The sequence below is a fragment of the Halyomorpha halys genome, unplaced genomic scaffold, assembly GCF_000696795.3.
Source record: "Halyomorpha halys isolate HHAL.00 unplaced genomic scaffold, Hhal_1.1 Scaffold542.1, whole genome shotgun sequence".
Classification (NCBI taxonomy): domain Eukaryota; kingdom Metazoa; phylum Arthropoda; class Insecta; order Hemiptera; family Pentatomidae; genus Halyomorpha; species Halyomorpha halys.
In genome coordinates, this window is record NW_027105041.1 from 541331 (window position 1) to 563214 (window position 21884).

The 21884-nt window shown below is 28.8% G+C and overlaps 1 protein-coding gene across 1 annotated transcript; it reads right to left on the reverse strand.

The window, feature by feature from the left end:
* Positions 1-320: 320 nt before the first annotated feature.
* Positions 321-10414, reverse strand: LOC106684096 (uncharacterized). Its single transcript, XM_067048249.1, has 13 exons — positions 10226-10414; positions 9986-10147; positions 8750-9165; positions 7805-7896; positions 7507-7674; positions 7222-7417; positions 7004-7132; positions 4580-4679; positions 4350-4489; positions 4043-4255; positions 3841-3953; positions 3248-3390; positions 321-2100 (listed from the first exon to the last, which is right to left on the reverse strand). Exons 1-13 carry the CDS (start codon positions 10323-10325, stop codon positions 1328-1330), a joined length of 2745 nt encoding a protein of 914 aa, XP_066904350.1. The 5' UTR covers positions 10326-10414; the 3' UTR covers positions 321-1327.
* Between the last annotated feature and the right edge of the window lie 11470 nt (positions 10415-21884).

Below are 21884 nucleotides of genomic sequence, written 5' to 3' on the forward strand. Positions count from 1 at the left end.
TATGATGAAGAGATGATTAAATTTTTGTAAATATGTGGAGATACATATACATCATAATTTGAGATTAACTATTTATTGTGAGACAATGTTTCGCCCCACTTTGCAGGGCTTTCTTAATATGGAGGAAAACACTAGAATCGATGATTGTCTCACTCATCAACTACAGAAAAGTGGGGTGAAATGTTGCCTCATAACACATAGTTTAATTACTATTTGACTTCTTTTGGCCATGCCCAGACGATATTCCTTTTATATAATAAAAAGAAAATTATTCCTCAAATAAAAATTTTTTAAAGAAAAAATATCAGAATTTATTTACAACAAAACAAACAGTGGACAGTGATCACTTCAGAAAAACCTGTAACTTCATGCCTTATAACAGAGACAGCCTTAATTGAAGGCTTATAAGTTAAGTATTTCAGTATTAAATGATCTCAATCTTAATTATTTGTACAAAGGTCTATCTCTCAGAACCTAGAAATAATGTTTTCATAAATCTTAGAATGCCTGAAAATGATAATTAAATATTGTAATTGAAACATATATATTATTGGAAAATAAATGTCTTCATTCATTATATTTTTATTATTCCCTAATAATACTGAATGAAATAAAATGTTCACAATCAACTTCTACAAGACAAAGCTTTTTGTTTCAACAACTCAAAGAAAATTTAATTTATCAAAAATACTGATATTTGCCACAGAGTATAGTTTGACCAAGGGTGGCCTAGTGATGTGACTATTAAGTGAAGTAATGATGGGCCCTATTGATGAACACTGTGCTAGTTAACCGATTGCAATTCAAAAATTGAGAAGTTTTATTTTTCAATAGTGATTTAAGTAAGTGAAACCATAAGTAACTTGAAATTTTCTCTTTCTCATATATATATATAAATGATTAGAAATTATTAATTTTTAAATATTTCAATAATCACAAAACTAATAAAGGAAAAATATTACATTTTTATTTATGTACAAATAAAAACCATATATATTACATATACATAAATTTTACATAGGGTCAAATAAACATAAGTTTATTCTTGCACAAGTTCAATCAAACAGTTTGATTATGAATAAGTTAACTTCAATTACAACTGACATGTTCAACCTACTGAAAATATATGTAATTCTTTTATAACAATCTACATGAGTATAAAGTCAGGAAATGAAATAAAACACTATTTACAAACTTATGACATTGAAAATCTTCATACAGAATTTTGCTATAAAGAAATATACATATTTTCAGAGCATGACCAATGCCAATGAATTTTAATTAAAAAATATTTTTTAAGTTGGAATGTGCTATAAATCACATTTCACTAGGGTGATTTTTTATTTTTATTCTTATTCCTTTTCTTCTTATTAGAGTGAGAGCTAACTGTAAGACTACTCTCTATTTTTAATGTTTTGGTTGCTTCAGTTTTAACATTTTTTTTTTGCAAAGGGTTATTAATATTTTCATTGTCAACATTTTTTTGGCTGAATTTCTGTTTCTTTTTAGGAGTCAGAATTTCTTCTTCGCCCTTCTTCCTTTTTCCTTCTAAAACTTTTGCACCTTCAACTACATTACTAGATTTATTTTTCTTATTCCTTTTAGCTTTTTTCTTCATTTCATTGACATGAACAACAGTATTTTCACTTTTTTTTAGTGTAGAGTTATTTTTGTTAGTTTCAGGAGATTTTTCCTGATTACTACTTTTCAATGGTTGGTCATGTTCATTGCTTTCTTTTTCTGCCAACGTCTTTTTATTTTTCCTTCTCTTTTTTTTCTTACTAGGAGATGCAGAACCTTCACTTTCATTAGTCACTTTAACAGCAACTTTGTTTTGAAGGATTAAACCTTTTTTTCCAGTCTTTTTAATGTTTATTTCTGCCTCATGTGGCATTTTCTGATTACTTAAATTTTCAGACTTTAACTGTGCAGTTCCTTTTACTTTGTTGGCTAAAGGCTTTTTCTTGCTTTTTTTCTCAGTAATATTGTTACTAGCAGTGCTTTTCTTTTGATCCTTTAAATTTGTTGATTCATCATTCTCATTTTCCTCTGACTCAAGTGATGAATCACCACCTGTTTCTTCATCAACTGCCTGGTTTTCTAAAAAAAAAAAAAATATTAAGTTAATAAAATAATGACAAATCTAAATACCAAACTAATCCTTAAAATAATAAACTCGACCAATACTAATTGAAAAGCATGTATATAAAGACACATTATAACTCATGCAGAACCTGTGTATATGATTGAGACCAATGAATGCTAATGAGTACAAAAATCTATAAATAATAGAAATAAATCCTTGTTTCTCAAAATGGCTGCTTAGAACACACCAAAAATGGATCTTCAAAGGAGTATTAGATTTTAAAAAATTACAGAAAATTTGCTGTTATTGTTTTCATACAATTGTTTAATAATTGAATTTATAAACAATATCAATTCTCGTGAGTTTATTGGCTATTTTTTCAATTTCCCATGCAAAACAGGATTAATCCTATTAATTTAAATTTTTTAATAGTTCAATCGAAATCCTTAGATCCATTCAAGAGAAATTGGTAAAAATAAAATAATATCAATGATATAAAATGGAACTTTAATAAGTCAATTTTAGTGAAAAAGTTGCAGTAACATCCCATGTATATAGTAGCCTTAAATACATAATTTCACCTGTGTACATTTATCAACTTTTCTGAGCTATGCTATTCACATACATACACAGATAAATGCACAGAACATTTTTTGAGACTTAGTTATTTATACTCAGGTATTCTTAGAATTGTTTTAAATCCAAATTTATGCAAAATAGCAATACTTCCTCATTTCATATATTTTCTATTTAATCATCACAAGGAGGCCCCTCATCTCCAAATTTTCTATAATTGAATCCGCGTGGAAAAGAAACATGAAAACACCAGATAAGTAATTTCACTGTACACCGTCAAGTACCAATGGCAGAAAAAGATAGTAACCAATTTGAATTATGTAACCATACATTATTATGCAACCTATTTATTTAATGTTTTTCTGTTTTAGAGGGATCAGGAAAAAAAAAAATTTCATACATAGTAATAGTAAGTGAAAGTAGAAGTCATTAGTAATATATTAGATGAAATTGTAACTGTTAAATGGATTACATCATATTGTAAAATATTTTAGACAATTGTTAAAAAATGATTATTCTATTTTCTGATCATGTTGGTTTATTTAAGGGGATCGTATGACCTAATCAATCAAAATAAATCTTTACCTTCAGCTTCTTCTTCTTCGTCATCATCATTGTTAACTTTAAAAATTTTGTTAGAACATTTTTTCAGCTTGGCTATAAAAAATCCATCCATATTGTGAGTATGAGGATATATCCTCTTTGTCAAGTTCATCGAGGGATGAAACCTAAACAAAATATTAATATTAACATAAATAAAAGAAATACAGTATACTTTCAATACAAAAAGTTATATATCCAATATAATTTTTTTTTCAATTTAAAAAACATAAAATTCATGAGAATATTCTGTGATCTTCGAGTTATAATGATACAGATATGGATCAGTTTCAAGTAAAAATTAAATTAAATCAAGGGTAAAAGTGTACAAATGACACTTCAGGTAATAATTATTTATAAGACTAAAGGTTTATAACAAAGACAGGCTGCTAATTATCAATCTGGTATTAAGTATTATGAGAAGTTGAGAGAGCACAAATTTAATACAAAGCAGCCTATTTTTTTCTTTTGTGTTTTTCTTTTCTTTGATAATGCAAGTTATTTTTTATTTGTTTGGGATACAATAGTAAAAAATATAGTTTTTTCTAATAATACTAAAACATTATCATAATATTGACCTGTACTGCCTATAGTGAGTGAAACCATTTTCTCCAAAATCAACACCAGTTTCAACAAGTTTCACATCCCGTTTTTTAAGAGCATACTGAATTACACATTCATTCTCTTCAGGCTGAAAAAATAAATATGTTAATAAAAAAAAAAAAAATCAACATATTGCATTATGATTCAAACAGATAGATGATGAATTTTAATACATACAAGAACAGAACAAGTAGAGTATACAAGATAACCGCCAGTCGAAGATTTGAAATTTAAACAGTCTATAGCAGCCAGTATCAGGTCTTTTTGCAAAGTCATACATCTTTGTATGTCAACCTCATCTTTGGTAGTTTTAACACTTGGATCTTTAGATATCACACCAGTGCCTGAACAAGGGGCATCAAGAAGAACTCTGTCAAAGCCAGTCATTACCTAAAATGAAAAAAAAAAAAAAAAAAGGAGATAATTTATAAAATTAATTTAATGAAACATTTTTTAATTACCTGTGAAATTATGAAATGCTTACCTGTGGGAATTTCCTACCATCATAACAACAGATTACAGAATTGATAACACCCAACCTATGGAAGTTACCAACAATAGCTCTCGCTCGATCCTTATTGGAATCATTTGCAAATAAAACACCAGTATTTTTCATGATAGCAGCTGAAATTAAAAAAATAAATTAAACAGAACTTGGACATGATGAAAATTTATTGTTTACATCAAAGAATTTATCATGGTTATATTAAGTACCGATATGAGATGCCTTTCCTCCTGGAGCAGCACAGAGATCGAGAATCTTTTCGTTTTCTTGTGGAGCAAGTGCCATGACTGGTAATAAACTTGAAGCACCCTTAAAAATGACAAATATTTAAATTAAAAGTAATATTGACAATTATATTCTTCAAGTAATGGATAAGTGATATATGAATCCAAAACTGTATTTGTGGTATAACTAAAACCAAAAAAAACTTTGTAACATGGGGCACTTATATTGTTTTAGTAAAAATATTTTAACAAAAAATGTTACATTTTACAGATCCCAATTGTTTATTTTTACATGTTTATGAATTTAGCATTTGGCCAAACCAGGTTCTTGTGATTGATAAGGTAAAAATAAAATAAGTATCTTCCAATAAAAACTTCTTAAAATAATTTTTCCTCATTAATGTTAGTTTTTTTTTCTTTATATAAGATATTTTGTGAAATCAACATCTTTTTTTCTTTTCTTTCATTTTTTTGTTTTTTATACTTCTATAAAAAGTATATTTTGTTAGTCATTAAAATGGTACACTTTGAGCGACCAACTGAGAATCTCTGATTATTTTATAGTTCCACCTCACAACTTATTATCACCCATATCTAATACCTTGTTAATTTAATTTTAAAGAGATATTAGATCATAGTAGTAGCCTAAGTAGTGTGGTGGTATAGTTTGGTGTTATAAGAATAAAATAATCGAAGATTTTCGATAAAAGTGTACAATTTTAACAATTGAGAACAATTTAATTTATATCAATGTATTAAAAAATATATTTATATTTGATTAAAAATAAATATACTGTTGATCCTTTCTAGGAGCTTTTTGCTTTAGTTCTTAATAAAACATATAGTTTACCATTATAAATTAGATATCTAATAATAATATTCAATCTTATTAAAGTAGTTTACACAATGGTACATTATTTGCTATGTCAATAAATTAGAAATAATAAAAAAGTATTTTTGAAGTATTATACAAAGCCTGAAAAAAAAAAAGAATATATAGGAAATTTGTTTTCTTTAAACGATAATACAAGAAGATGGTTGGGGGTGCGGTCCAAATAAAAAAACAAATAAGTTGATGTAACTTATTCAATCGTACCAACATTTCGGCTAGAGTTTCTAGCCTTCATCAGGGCTAAGAACAAAGCAAGATAACAACCAATGAATATAGATAATATAAACAGAATGACATAAAGTAAATAATTTTACAGAATGGAATCAATAAAATAAAGTGATGAGAGAAGTGGAAAATAAATGTATACATAGGTAATTGAATAAGTAGGTAAAATAGCATAATTAAGGAAATAAAATAAAAATGAAGTTATATAATGCAAACAAATATGAATATATTAGTTATTAAAAATTAAAATATGGACAGAAAAACAAAATTGAGAGAAAGAAAATAAATGCAACCATAATAATAGATAAAGAGGCAAAATATAAGTAAAGTTTAACAAAAGAAATGAATAGAAAAAAAAAAAAAATTTGAAAACAATAATAATATATGGTGAACATATAATAATATATTGAGGTGTAGATAGTTGACCGTAGATTAATGATTGCAGAAGTTTTTCGGGGGGTGCGGTCAGCAAAGAACAACATAAATAAACAAAACCATAAATAAATATGCTTTTGTTTATTTATGTTGTTCTTTGCTGACCGCACCCCCCGACAAACTTCTCCAATAATAATATATTGTTCATTTTTTTTAAAATGAACCTATGTATACATTTTATTTTCCACTTCATTTTATTAATTCCATTCTGTAAAATTATTTACTTTATGTCATTCTGTTGACACATGTATATTTTCTTTTTTTATTTTCTATATTCATTAGTTGTTATCTTGTTCTTTTCTTAGCCCTGATGAAGGCTAGAAACTCTAGCCAAAACATTGGCACGATTAAATAAGTTACATAAACTTATTTGTGTTTTATTTTGACTGCACCACTAACCATCTTCTCCTTGTATAAGTCATCAACGGTCAACTATCTCTCAAATTTTAAACGATAATGTTGATATTAAGTGACTACTGGTTTTAAGGCATTTTATTTTCTCTTTTTTTTTTTTTTAAATATACATAACGCTTTAAGGATAATTACCATGCCATAATTTTTTATAGCCCAGCAGAAAAGGTTTTGGAAAGCAATGATCACTAACATCAAGTCAATTCGGAATTGTGCTTAGCCTACAGGTTCTAAATTTGGAAAATATATGATTTTATATTCAGGATTTAATAAAAAAAAAAAAAAAATTTGAAGAGCATGAATAAAGTATAACTATAAACAGTTGATCCTTTCTACAAGCACTTTACTTCAGTTCCTAATAAAATTTTAAAGAGTATTTATAAATACATATTTTTGCAAGGATTTATTAAAAAAATGATTGAAATTCAACACTAGTAGCTACTCACCTGGATAATGTAGTGGCCAGCAAGATACTCAGGGGTTGCACCAATGGGAACAGGAGAATTATAAATCACAAGTCCAACTTTTGACCATTTTCCAACTGGATCAACATTGACCCCACGACTTATTAGAGCCTAAAATAAAGAATAAGGTGTGACAAAAATTATAAGATAAAGGGAAAAGTGTTTAAATTATTCAATATTTTATTTGTTAAAATATATACTTGAGCCAGATCTCTTCTTCTGCACTTAAGACTGTTTGTTCGAATGGTAAGAGGCCGTTGAGCTTCGCTGGCTTCTAGAAAGTCCATTAAATCAGTCAAAGGGAACAACTCGACTAATCTTTCTATCATAAACTCATTATAACTGAAATAGCTTATCAAATCTTTCTTCAGGAGTGCAATATAATCCTGTCTGGACCTTTAAAAAATAAAATTTCCTATTACCAACCAAACTGACAAGAATTTAATATCGAAATAAATATAATAAAATAAATAAAGCCAACTAACTTTCCTTCCTCTTTGAAATTCTTAAAATTTGATAAAACCATAAGTACATCTTTGATTCTTTGTTCTGTTTCAGGAATACTAATGGTCTTGGCAATGTCATCATCGTCTGGAAATGAAAATACTTCTTTGTTTGCAATATTAAGCTTTAGCTCCTCTTCAGCTTCTTTTCTAAAAAATAATTTTACAAATACTTATACAAATATTAATATTATATGAATAAAATAAATAAGCCTAAAAAAAAACATTGAAACAATTTAGCAAAACAAAGTAAATACATTAAGGAAAGTTAAATACATACTCTTCACGTTTTTTCTCTTTAATAAGCTTTTTCGCTTCTTTTTCAATGGGTAACTCTTCATCCTCAGAACCTACGTCATCCAATGTTCCAACCTGAAAATTAATTAAAATAAATCATAAAAGGTTTATGTTTAGAACCAAAAGCTCATCTAATAAATTAAAAATACTTTACTTGACACAGTACAATCAACTAAAAAAAAAGAAAAACCAAAGGTAATAATGAATTATTAAATGATGAAACTTATAAACTTAATATCCTTAGATTTATTAACTTAATTAGATGGTGTAATCATAAGTATTGTTTTCACTTAAAAATGGTTAAGAATATAAAACAGCAAACCAAATGCTAATCAGTTTCAATTAATTTATAGTAAAAATATTTATTCTGGCTTATTAATCAAAAAGTTCAATTTAAAAACTAATTCTTTTAATATTTCTGCACCTTAAAACAAAAAGATGCAATGTCCAAAACTTTGAAATTTGATAGAACTGCATGAATTAAGTAATTGTCTCAAATGGAACATGGGAGGATAATAGCCTTTTGGACTATATATCTCCTATCCTGAATTCAGAGTGTGTTTAGATGAGGATCCCTACGTGCCCAGTTTGTTGGTTTGATTTTAACAGGAAACAATTCTTATTTATTCCTCAGCAATTTTCAGAAATGAATCTTCTCATTTCTGAAAGTAAAAGGCAACCTCTAGTTGGCCGCTATGGATAAGCAAAAAATGGCTACTACGTCCGCTTGCTTGACTTGATCATGTCACCATCACCCTTACTTTGATCGAATTTCAAAGTTTTGGACACTGGCCCTTTAAATTGCTAAGTAAAGATTTATCAATACCCAATTAACTTTCAGTGATTTAAAAAAGTTTCCTAGACTCAACTTTTACAGTTTTTTTTTTTATACTCAAATTAATTAACTAATTGTGAAACCATTATTTACCTTGCAATCATCTTCTATGTCTGCATCTGATTCATCAGTATCAATGTCATTTTCAGATGAAGAAGTGTTATCGTTCAATTCATCAACTTCAACATCATCCAGCTCTTTCTCATCTTCCTCACCACTGTTCTCCATTTCTTCATCTTCCTCACCACTGTCCTCGATTCCTCCATCTTCCTCACCACTGTCCTCCGTTCCCTCGTCTTCTTCATCACTGCCTTCCATTACCTCATCACTGTCCTCTATGTCTTCTTTAATGTCAATATCACCATTTTGAGGTAATTTATTTTTCTTTGATTTTTTTGAGGCTTTAAAACTTGATACATTGCCATTATCTTCATCTGTTGAGTTGTCTTCCTGTTTGATTTTGAGACCATTTTCCTTCTCATCTTTGGTTTTTTTTTTTAAAACTTTAGCTAGAAAATATATAAACAAATTAAAACATAAACGGTGACCAGTTAAGACTATTTAGAAACTTTAAAATAAGCTTAATTCAAAGAATATTTATCTTAAAAGCTGCACAGAAGTTTAAAAAAATCAATGTGTGTGATTCATTTAACACTACTAATTCATTTGTAAATATCGATCACTAGTTGCACCACTGAAAATTATACCAGTAACATGCTTTAATTTACTAAGTAAACAAGTACTTACTTGATGGGGTTTATATTAAATATGCAAGAAACATAAACATGATATAGGTCAATATTAATCCTCATCAAGTATCATGAAACAACATGCGCTATATAATATATAACTAACGAGTAATAAATTTTATCTGAGCACGTGATAACTAATAGTTAAAAGAGCCTGAAAATTTAAAAACTTAATTTCATTCTATCTTTTATGACAAGAAAAACGAAAAATATTTCTTATAATTATCTATTTTAATAAAAGTATGAATCACATCAACGTACTTAACAACAAAAATGAAAAAGAAAAGGTAGGGTACAACTACTCCTTATAAAATGCATATATATATTTCATTATTATATAATATAAAAAACTTTTGCACAAATATAAATTATTATACTAGTCTTAAGGATACAGCACATTTGACCAAAATTGTTCAAGGATATGAATATATAAACAAGTAATCACAGTCTTCTCACATAGTAAAATCTAATCAACTTACAAAAAAAGAAAATGACTAGGAATTATAAAACTTTTAAGGAATAAAAAAATTGATCACACTATGTTCGTTTTTTCCTTAAACAAAAGTCTAAATTTATATACCATCTTCCTGTGAAGGATCATTCTTGTTTTTTTTCTGTTTCAAAGTAGATTTCAATTCTTGTTTCTCTTTTATTGAATCTAGTTTCTGATGCTGCTTCAGAAGCCTCTTGACAGCTCTTTGTTTTTGTCTATGGCTTAAAGGTTTTGAGACCTTACTTTCTTCTGTAACGACAAAAACAGAATTGAGTGTTGAAATATTGAAAAACTAAGAACTAAAGAAAACAAAGATCTATTTCTTACCTTTTAAAAAGGGGAACGAAGGGTCTTTCTGTTTTCTAGCTTTCCTACCCGGGCCACGTTTCTGGTTATTCAGCTCGTTAAATTTGGCTTTCCTTCCCATTATAATTAATCTAAATACAAATAACGAAAACTACTGCTAAGCACGTGGGTCGGTAACAAATTATGGGAGGTAACAATACACAACTGATAGACTAGCGCAACCTGTTGCCACCCCTACTAACTATCTGTAATTTCTATCTTGACTTGGAAACCAAGGTGATCTAGTAAATTGTGACAAAAAAAATTCTTAAAAATGTAAACATCATTCCCTGTAATGTGGAATTTTCTAAAGATACATATAATTTGTTTCCATATCTCCAACAACCAGGAATTAAGGAATATCTTGAATAATGTTCCTCAAACTTCCATTACTAATTCTCTGTAGCTCTAAAAAACTATCTGCATAAAGAGGATATAATTTTATGCCACACTGGCAATCCAAGATGTAACTCACCTTTATATATACACTTATCTCTATGTATATAATTAATTTATTGTTTTAATTTTTCTAGGAGGTCAGAAAAAAAAAAAAAAAAAAAGGATATAATTTTTATCATGCAGGGGCTCTTCATCTTTCTGATATATTATCATAGGAACCTTAACTAAGGAATCAGTTCTACAAAAAGCTAAGTATTGATTCCTCCTTCTAGTGCATTGGTTTCAAATTGGGATGCATTAGTTTTGTAGCATAGATGTATCTCAAATAGTTATTTTGTTTTAGAGAAATCTGTGAAAAAAAAATACATAATTTTTACCATGAATCAGTTTTAATTGAAATTTAGTTTCGAATTTATAAATATATTTTATTTTTAAATATAATTAGACAAATATATAAATATATTGTCCACACAACTATCTCATTGTTTATGATTCCATTTCAATTCATGATAGAAACAGATAGTTTATATGTTAGAAACCAAATGGAGACTCATACTTACTAAGCGGGTTCTCATGCCATACATTTATCTATAAATAACATATGAGAAAATTTAATATTTTAGATTCCATTAACTGCATGTTTTATAATAAATACTAACAGTTTACAAAAGACAATTACTTTTGGTAAAACATTCATGTATTACTTATTCAACACATAATAAGCAGTATACAATATACAAGTATACATAATAAAAAAATAGTAGCCTTACTTTTGTATATCAAGGTGCTTTAGTTTACAGTTAGAATTTATTAGGCCGAATCTGAACTACCAAGCCCACAAATAAAGCGTTATTCTCTTGGATTAAAAAACATTTTTTTTGGATATAGATACTTTTGAAACCTAATATGACCTCAGGTTTAAAATAAAACAACTCATGTTTAGTTGGTCAGAACACTTATTTCTTTTGTGCATCTGATTACATTTTTTTGTTTAATTTTATATATTGCCAGTCGCTCAGGTTGAGTGGTTATATTTCATAATTTTACAAAATTGAAGATAAAAAAGGAAGATATTACAACATTACTTTTATCACTGGAAAAACGTTTTTTATTGATTAATTTATTTTTTCTAGCTAAAATAGTTGGTTAAGTTACTTACGTTGTAGTATCATAACTTCTTATTTTACTTTAAGTTTCAGCTGAAATAATTTTCAGTGCCAGATTCACCATAGAAAATTCTTTGAATTGGTATGCAATTTGGAATTACTCATGTTTTGTATTGTTTCAGTTCCAAAATATATTATTATTTACTTTTATTAATGTTTTTTGGCAAACATCTTGAAAAATCATGTTTCACCTCCAAAACTAATTTGGTGACAGGATGCTTAGAAAAGAGAAATGTTAAAAAATTTTTCTCTATCTATGTAAAATTATTTAAAAAAATTAATTACCTTATAGATCTTACATTTAATTGAAATTATTTTTGAATTCTGACTGTGATAATCGAAAAAGTCAATCAAGAAAAACCACAGCCATTCAAGTTAGAATAAGTATCTCAACTAATTCTCACTGGTTGTAGGACAGTTTTTTACCTAATATTTTTTAATATAGAAGAATATTGGTTTTTTGTTGCACCTGAAGAAAAATATTCTGTTCTACTGTTTACTAAATATTTTAATAGAGTCCAAGTTCAGAGGGTCTTCATATTTATAGTGAAAATGGTCCCAGTCACAACAATCATGTAAATTATAACCCTAAAACTTGAGGCAGTACTGTCACATTATCTGGATTTGCTTTATGGCAAGTTGTACTAAAACTATCTGCACATGGGGGCTAAGTAATTGACACATATATACGCCTTAACAGTGAACTATTAGACTTCATGTCACCAGGGCCTTCATATCAGCAGGACCCTCCTGGGCCCTTGGTGAGTTTGAAAAATATGTGCTCTAGGTGAGTTTGCAAAATTAGCATCCTTGGAAAGTTTGAAAAATCTGTGTCCCCTATACCAAATTGTCTGAACAATTTACAGATTTTCTTTAAAATTGCTTATTGTTTTAATATAAAATTCAGTTGTTATCAAAGAAAAGCAAAACCTTAATTTGAAAATAAAAATGATTTCATGGATAACTAGGATGCGTCCTAGACATGGCTCTGGGTATCACTAACCTTAAATTAATTTATAATCTTGTTGTTCATTGGAAAAAAAATATTGTTTGTTGATTTAAATTATAAGTTTTTATCATTCATTAACCAAGTTGAACTGAGCTGCGGCTCCCCTCCCCATGGTTTTTGGGACCTCAGAAAAAGAACAAAAGAAAACTTATTTGTTAGATGATTTCTTTCAGGAAACATTCTATAATTAGGAAGTTAACATTGTTGAGTTGACATCTTCACAGAGCACAATAAACCTTTGAAGGGACAAGATTATGGGCATAGGGAGGGGGGGGGACCCTGGCTCCCTCTTAGTTTTTTGTGATCCCTCAAAAAAAGAAAGTAGTGAACTTATTTGGTACACTCTTCTTTTTGGAAATATGGTATAGTAAGGAAGGTAATGGCAGGGAATGATGGAGGGATCCAAAAAATCATCAGAGTTAAGAAATGTAAAACTGGTTTATATTTTCAATGTGCAAGCCATTGGATAAATTGCTTCTGGATAAATTAGATCTAGTTGTTAACGATTTATATTCAGTTGTTTATCTTTCTATAATTTCTTGTGATTATAGGTAATAAAAATTTAAAAACGAATGACTGAATTTTATGAAATAGAAATAAAATTGTGGGAGTATTTGTTGCAGAATCAGATATTTTTCTCTTACCCAAAGTTTCAGTAGGAAATATATATATACACATTTATGTATGTGCGTAGGTGTGTGTAATAGGTTGAGGTCTGCTCCCCCCTTGGCGAAATCCTGCCTACGCCCATGCTAGCACTATCAATAGTCTTCACTAAGGAAAAGTCTACCGATAGTTGTTAAACTCAATAAGGTTTCTGACGTCAAACTTTTCTTTAAAATTCTAATCATTTGGTCTAAAAACAAAATTAATAATTATTATCAAATCCACTTTAAACTGATTCAAAACAAAATCTAAAATTTCAAAATACCGGAGATGCTTCAAAATACTGACTAACAACCCTGAAAATAGCCAAATTTGGAGGAAATTCTTTCTAAACATTTTCCGAAAACTGACTTCTCCCAACTACGTTTATAAGTAATTTAGAGTATAGTAACCTCTTCGAATAACAGTTAAACATAATTTTCGCAGTTTGAAGAAGGCTTTAAAATCTCACATTCAAATAGGAAATTTCTTTATTATAAATTGGATTTGTGATAAGAGGATACTTCTCAATACTATTCACAATATTTTAATATATTAACCCTCAGATTAAGAATGGTTATCTGTACAGCGATTTTACTAGGCTGAAATAAACATCAGGTAAACAATTTTTTTTTAACATGAAGTTAAAAAACGAAAAAAAAAATACATTGTATTCCTTTACACTGCTCATATTTTTATCTCATTTTTGTTTGGAAAACAGATGAAATCATTTTCATTAATACTGGAAAACAAGGGGAGGGGAATTCCCCACCATTGGTGGGAAAGAACAAAGAAGTTAAGGCAAAAAAAAACTTTTTATCTAATACAAACTATATTCAGATACAGATTTTCATCTCTATATTCCAGTTTAGGAGAGCTCAAGAGATAAACTAAGTCTCAACAACACCGCAGCATTCATCCATATCTTTATGGGCACTAATAGTTCTACCCATTAACCCTCCACATTTACCTTATAGAATTTGATGACAAATCTTGACGGTCATTTATCTAATAAAGATATCCCTAAATATTGTATTTCAGCTCATTTGTTCCAAAGGGGCTGCTGGAGCTGCCCAAAGGAAACTAAAAAACATCCATGAAATCTTCATAACCATGCTTGAGGAATTATGGAACTGATATATTCTTCTATATATTACAAAATTCTTATTTTGGGAAGAGAATACGACAAAAATCTTCTTTTGTATTACTCTTATCAACTTCGATTTCGGTTGAAAATGACAATGTACTCGTATATTACTGACATACACATCACAGTGAAAAACCCAAGTCTGGAGAGAGTTTCGACGTGTTCAATAATTTCATTATCAGTATTGGGCTTTTATGTATGTGTATATATATAGTTTTCATTTCGACTATAAAAAATACAATAATTTTGTTAATTTAATTATTGTATATAATAATTTTCGTATGTTTTTCTTCTGACTGCAAACTCAATAAATAAGGTAGGTCAGAGTAAGTAATCTATTGTAAGTACGACATAATTTGTAGTTATTATGTGTTACTAAACTATGCAATTGTCAAAATTTCCTGATATATCTCAATGGCATCATGTCTGACTAGTGTTATTTTCAGGGAAAAATAATTGTTCGCAGTGCTTTAATAATTAATTTTAAAGAAGCGTTAAATTTATGAGCGTAGAGCTTTAAGCTGGCGAGACTATGCCAGCTTTAAGTGGTGCAATAACTTACAACTTAGGTAATCCAACCTGACCTCTAAGATTGAACCCCAGACTGCTGCAGGAGATTCTGATATAAATTCTATATTTATCTATTTCTATTATTGTCATTATTACTATTTTATTATTTTTCCTCTTCGTCTTTTTCTCAAATTAACTTTTTCTCCCCATTAGTAATCAGGTATTTATTTTATTAAATCTATAATTAATTGTCTTTGTTATTAACTATATTTTTTTTTTCAAAGAATTAAGATTTGTATCTATTTGTTTATTTATTTTTTTATTCATTTTATTGTATATATTTTTTATAATTCATCTTTATTATTAACAATTGTTTAAAATTTATAGCTTTGTTTATAGTTAGGGAAGTCTTTTGAACCAGACTATACTCCCCCCTCCCGTTCCATATAATCAATTGTTATAAAAAATAAATAAATAAATAAAATAACTGTTATACTAACCATATAAGGTCCACCATCCAGGCTAACCATCATGTATTAAATAAAAAATGTGAATATGAATTAGCATATATGTGTTGCCTTGTGATTTACAATAGTATTGTTATAATGTCGTTCTCGGTTTTTAGCCCATTTGCGAGAACTTTTGAGCTGGTTAATTCAAGAAAAGGATGGACACGCCTTAGTAAAATTTCACATTTTTTCAAATCTGTAACAATAGAGCAACCTTACATTTTTAAAGAAAATCTGAGATGGTAAGGTATAAGAGTGATTGAAGTGACATGGAATGACCCAATAGAAAATATAACAGTAAATGAATCAAAAGACTCATCAAGGACTTATCAATTTCCGGATGGTTTTCTTTTATAAAATATACTCAGGGCAGAATGGAGGTCTGACACACATTCTACAATAAATATGTCATGGCAAAGGTACAAATCTGTGTAAGGTCTGAGTGATGCTTTTTTTTCTTGCTCCAGTCACGCTATACAATTGATGTCAATCAATAACAGCGGACGAAATTTGATTTCCTTTAAAAGATAAGTGGTAGTAAAAATAAATTTATATAGATGATTCAGTTCATTAAATCTCATATTTTTTTTTGTCATTTCTCTTATTGCCACCAATTGAGGAAGGTACTATAGTCGATGTCCAATTTTTCTAAATACGTTTATGGTGATTGGTCTGGGTGACTGACTCCCGAATAGATACACAAATTTCCTTGCCCACCCCTCCTTTTTTTTTGTCAGGCACGACGCCTTGGCATAATCAAAAACCTGTTTTTTAAACTTTAGCACCAAAGATCTTGATGAAGTACCTGAAACCTTCAACTTAAAACCCTTTCGCTTTTTCAAAGTTAATCTCAAAGGTAAATAAGGAAAAAATCAAATAAAAGAACGAAAAGTAATTAAAATCATGTAACAATGTAAAAGAATAGATAACATGAAATAAAAGTAAACCAGAGCAGTCCAGAGCTTGAAGAGATTCCTATGATATCAGACTTTCAATTTCTTGTACGAAATCCAGAAGTAATCCGGTTACTTAACATTTCCTCTCAAATGCGCAATTGGTACTAAGGCAATTACTCGGGGGTAGTTGTGTGGTTGAGTTTAATTGCTGAAAACTATCATTTGCTAATCAGCAGTTATTTAACATTTTTCAGTCGATGTGTATGTCTAGACGAGGTATGACTGTTAGTGTATCTGTCTTTTTTTAAAATCATACTTTACATTCAGAGAATACAGACCTCTCTAAATAGCATTTAATAGTAACGTTTCACCACAAAACTGCAACCTCTTAAATGACTTCCTGGCAAATTACTATTAAAATTCTGGGGTTTATTATCGCGAGCTTGTACAAACGTAAACTCAACAATAATTCGCGATTCATCAAGATAAACTTAAGCGATGATTAGGACAATACAGACAAATGAAGCTTTTTGATTGGAAATATATTAATCATGCCCTTAAATATGACGTACCTCATTAACAAGGACTGACATTAATGGACATCTTCTGTACAAACAAATTTATTTGCGCATCAAGGTTAGAGTGTTTCCTATCTTGAGCAGGAAGTTTTTATCTGAAAACCAGAACTGACGAAGTAAAGTTTTTTTTTTTTTGAGATATTTATTGTTGACCAAAATTTGGGAAAGGTCTGCTGGTAAAGAAGAAAGAGATGAGGAGGGTGGTGGCATAGTCAAAGTAGAAGACCGTTGAGAAGTGATAATTTGAGGGCTGGAGTTCAGGATTAACAATAAATAATTTTTGGAACAGTGAACAATAAATTGATTAACAATAAATAGTTTTCTTCTACAATTTTTATACCTTTATTGACCGCCACCCGGACTATCTTCCTACTACAGTTTTTGTTTTTACTTTCATTTTAAGACAATTAATTCTGAACAAGTTAGTTAAACATAATTCTAACGTTTTAAATAAATTTCTGATTAATTAATTATAGCAGAAATATCCATACGGTCTCAACACTTTTTCATTGTCTTTAAACCCCTACGTTTCAGCATTCCGTTTATGCAAATTTATAAGATGCATGTTATAATAATATAACTTAAATAATAATATGACTTATATTATTGTTTATATTTATAGATTTAACCACAAAAGTAGTTTCACCAATTCTAGTACCATTTCTCGAATACATATTTCTATATTCATAATTGTAGACAAGTACAATTAGGTATAGAAATCTTTGGTTTGTAAAAAAGTGTACAAATTTCAAAATAAAATTGTAATAAGTAAGAATCATGGGTAATTATTTCAAATGATTTTGACACCAAAACCAGTTTAGTTATATTTTTTGAGGTATACTTTAGCATTAAATTTTAAATAAATGTGGTTTATTTTGAAATACAAGAACTTTTGACTTTTCAACGTTTAAGGTAAGAGAGTTATTTGCGTAGTATCGAATAGTTTGGGGCCTTAGATATCTCGATGGCATCTAAATTTCTTAGATGGAATTTATTAAATACCTATAAGGATGGCCCTTTGAGTGGAAAGCTAATCAGATACTGGTTCAAATTATCATAGATGCAAGAAAAGAGACTCCCAAAACTGCGGTGTTAGGTGCAGAAATCCCTGATGCAGGATAAAACTGGGACTTCCAAGTTAATTGATAGCTCACCAATGCGGATGTAGATGTGTTCAAAGGTTTATAGGAAAACACAAAGGTGATATTCTTGAAAAGATCCTGAACCACAACTTATCAACTGATATCAATAGAGCATTGAACTCCAACAGTCACCTCATATACCAATCACTTTGTAGTTTCAACCTACTTAAACCTGAAGCATATCCTAACATTTAGGCTAAATTAAACAAAAAAAAAATTAATGTGCATCAGCCAACTAAGATTAGGAAAACCGACTCTGTCCATTCTGCAAAAGTTATTTCAATAAGGGTTTGCATCATATCCTCCTACATTGTTACACCTTTAATGAAAATGGACAGTATATCTTAAAGCAACCCATATCCGTATCTTGCGAATTAAAGAATATACAAAATATAATTACCATTGACTGTGAAGTTAAATTGAATAGACTCTATATTTACATTGTAACAGTTTGACTTTATAGGTGGCAAATAAATAGTGTGATATTTTCGAACAACAGTTTTCGAATCCAATTAATATTTGTATTTATATTACGTTTTGGTTTATTTAAAAAAATTCTCGTTATTTGTATAAAACTTAATATAATGGAGTAAAGAATATTATGTTAATAGTTTTGTATTATCCAGTTTGTTTTATTTTTTGTTTATTGTTTTCGTACAAGATTTTGTCTTTCACAATTAAATATGTTCTATTCTATTCTATCCTTTATTTTTTAATGAAGTAGTGATTATATGTTTCAAAAGAGAATTAGTCAAGGTGATTTAATGTTTCATTTCTAGTTCTTATCTCGTGTCAATATAATGCTCATTTCTCAAATGAAAACGGAGTTAAAATATGCTAATACACGTGAGGATTAGTGTGTAAAGAATCAACTGGCGTAACCGATTTCATTAATCTGGAAATTATACATAAATTATGAAAAACAAATCCAATATAGTATGAAATAATGATTAAAATATAATAGCTGTTAGGAACGATTACATTAATTAAGGTTGACAGTGCAACTGTCAAAGGCTAAAACAAATACTAGTATACATCAGCATTTCTTCAGAATCTCAGGAGTACAAAATTAATATTTTTTTAAAGAATAATATATTAAAAGTGGCACTTCAGTATTATATTTCATTTATAATTAGTGTTTGTAAATAAATAAAAAACTTTAATTTTTTTTTTTATTACAAGAAAGATAAAATCCTTAAATAAATCCTTTGTAATGATACATTAATTTCTGCTCAGATGAATTTTCAAATTTCTCTGGACAATCATATTTATTGATTTAAACAATCGAATTTGATTAGCCCCAGTCCATAACTCTCTATCGTGGAATTAGAAATTTTCAAATCTGCTTCTAAGATAGCCTTAGAGTTGCCTGGCAAGCCGTTTCATAACAAAAAAAACTATTAGAAATGCCATTAAAAAATATTATTAGGATTAAGAGGACAAAAAAACTTTGATTATCGAGGCCAATGATGAGAGGCTTGATCGATCCCGTCATTATTTCATATCCATCTTAGCTCCTCGTTGAATCTGACCCTGGGAAATGTTTGGTCTGAAAGTTAAAACAATTTTTTTGATAAAAAAACATCTAAATTGCAAGCAAAAAAAAATTAGGAAAGGTTTTGATTTATTTTAGTTATCATAACACATTTAAGGACGGCAAACTACTTGCCATTAGCACTGTATATATTTTTTACTCCAATACCGATAAAAAAAAATCTTTGTCTTGGACAATGAAAACCTCTTATAAAGACAGAAATAGATTTTAATGACTTGCGAGGTTTGATATTTGAGTCATTCGTGAAGTTCTAAACGTGACGTTGGCCACCGCGTTCACTCTTATTCCTTGCACTAAATTGGGCGATAAAGGTAAAAAAATAATAGTTATAATAGTTTTGAATTAACATTGTTGATAACTAATTATAACAATAAATAGTTATTTATAGTGACTATTGTAGATAAAGTTATGTTCATTAGTTTAATTTTTTTTAACATTTTATTATCGGTATTCTAACCAATTAATCCTAGCTAATAATTTTAAGATCGTATAGATCAATAGTTGGACAGTAATTCATTATCAAATTAATTTCAATAGTTTATTTTAACATTTTCGCTATTGGTAATGATTCCGTTGGTGTAGCATTTTTTTGCCACGAAAATAGTTACAGAAATCATTAATTAAAATTTTATTAGTTGATTTTACGTTCGAGTTTTGCTTGATAGTAAATTTAGCCAATAGCTAACATTATAAAATTCATGATTAATTTTTTTTTTTAGTTGTTTCTTATGAAAAATTAGTAGCTACAAGTCACCCGCTATTTGAGAATCATAATGAAAAGTGAATTAGATCATCATTTTTTCACCTATGACTCCTTAAAGGTGAATTCTCGCATTTATAAATATAAGAAATTTAACAGTATTGAATTCAGCGTCGAATGACTCGTACAATTGGTTATGTAGTACGTTCTAAAACGTCAAACGAATTTTTTTTTTCAAATACCTTAACTTTTCGCAAAGATAAAGCTTTTAGATGTTGTAGGCCAAAAAAGAGACCTAATACGCAACTTTATCAAATGGATTAGCTAATTGGAAGAGTTTTAGAACAGCTAGAAATAATTTACCGTGTTAAGTGCGATAATAACTAATTTTTAAACATCCGAAAACAGACGTATCTTTTATGCGTTGCATTTTATGCATGGGTCCTGTAGTATTATAAATCCTACTATTTAATCCTGGGTGTCAATCGAATTAACCTAAGGTCTCTGTTCAGCAATGCGCAGTTCCTGTGAACCTAAGTTGAACTAGAAGCCGAGTATTCACCGTGACGTATCCTGACTTCAGCTGTCTATCGTGTCCTCCAGCAGAACATCTCAAATCTACTATATTATTGCATTGTCATAGGGTTTTTGTATTTGTACTGAATTTCAGATTGATCGTATAATCAAAAGTGAGCTAAAATTAAATTACAAGATTTAACTGTCTTGCAACAGTTAAGCTAAATAAATTTGTTTAGAATATGAGGAATTAAACACAATATTACTTAAATAAAACAATATTCGTCCGCATGACGAAAATTTGTCATTTGTATATTACAGAAAATAATCGATTCTTGTTCCTTTAATTCTAATTTTTACCAAATGAAGATAATTCCAATTAAGAACTGATTTTAGCTTCAGTAGCGTAGCATAACGGTGCTAACGTTAACAAAAATAAAGTAAAAACATATTTTTTGGTTTCAGTTTAAAGTTTAAGAGCTTGGGTGTTCGGATATTTATTTATGTCGTATTATTATTAATTTTCTGACGCAATTTTAATCAAAATAAAATGGATAACGAAAATGGAATATTTATGTGAATATTTATGTAATATAGAACATTTATGTGATTGTGAGTATAGTAATAACATTAATTTTTTGAAGCAGGCCTACCTCCGCTATTATTTAGGAGACAAAAACTAGCTATTAACTATGTTTCCAAATTATTTGAACAAACAAATCATCCAACTTACAAATATATTTTTCGATCTAAATTCTCCATTGTTTTTCGGCAGAAACGAAACCCAACACTCCCTCTGGCAGAAAGAATCACTTTGGCTATCTCTACACTTAAAACGATTCCGATAATGAAGCCTGAAATTCAGAACC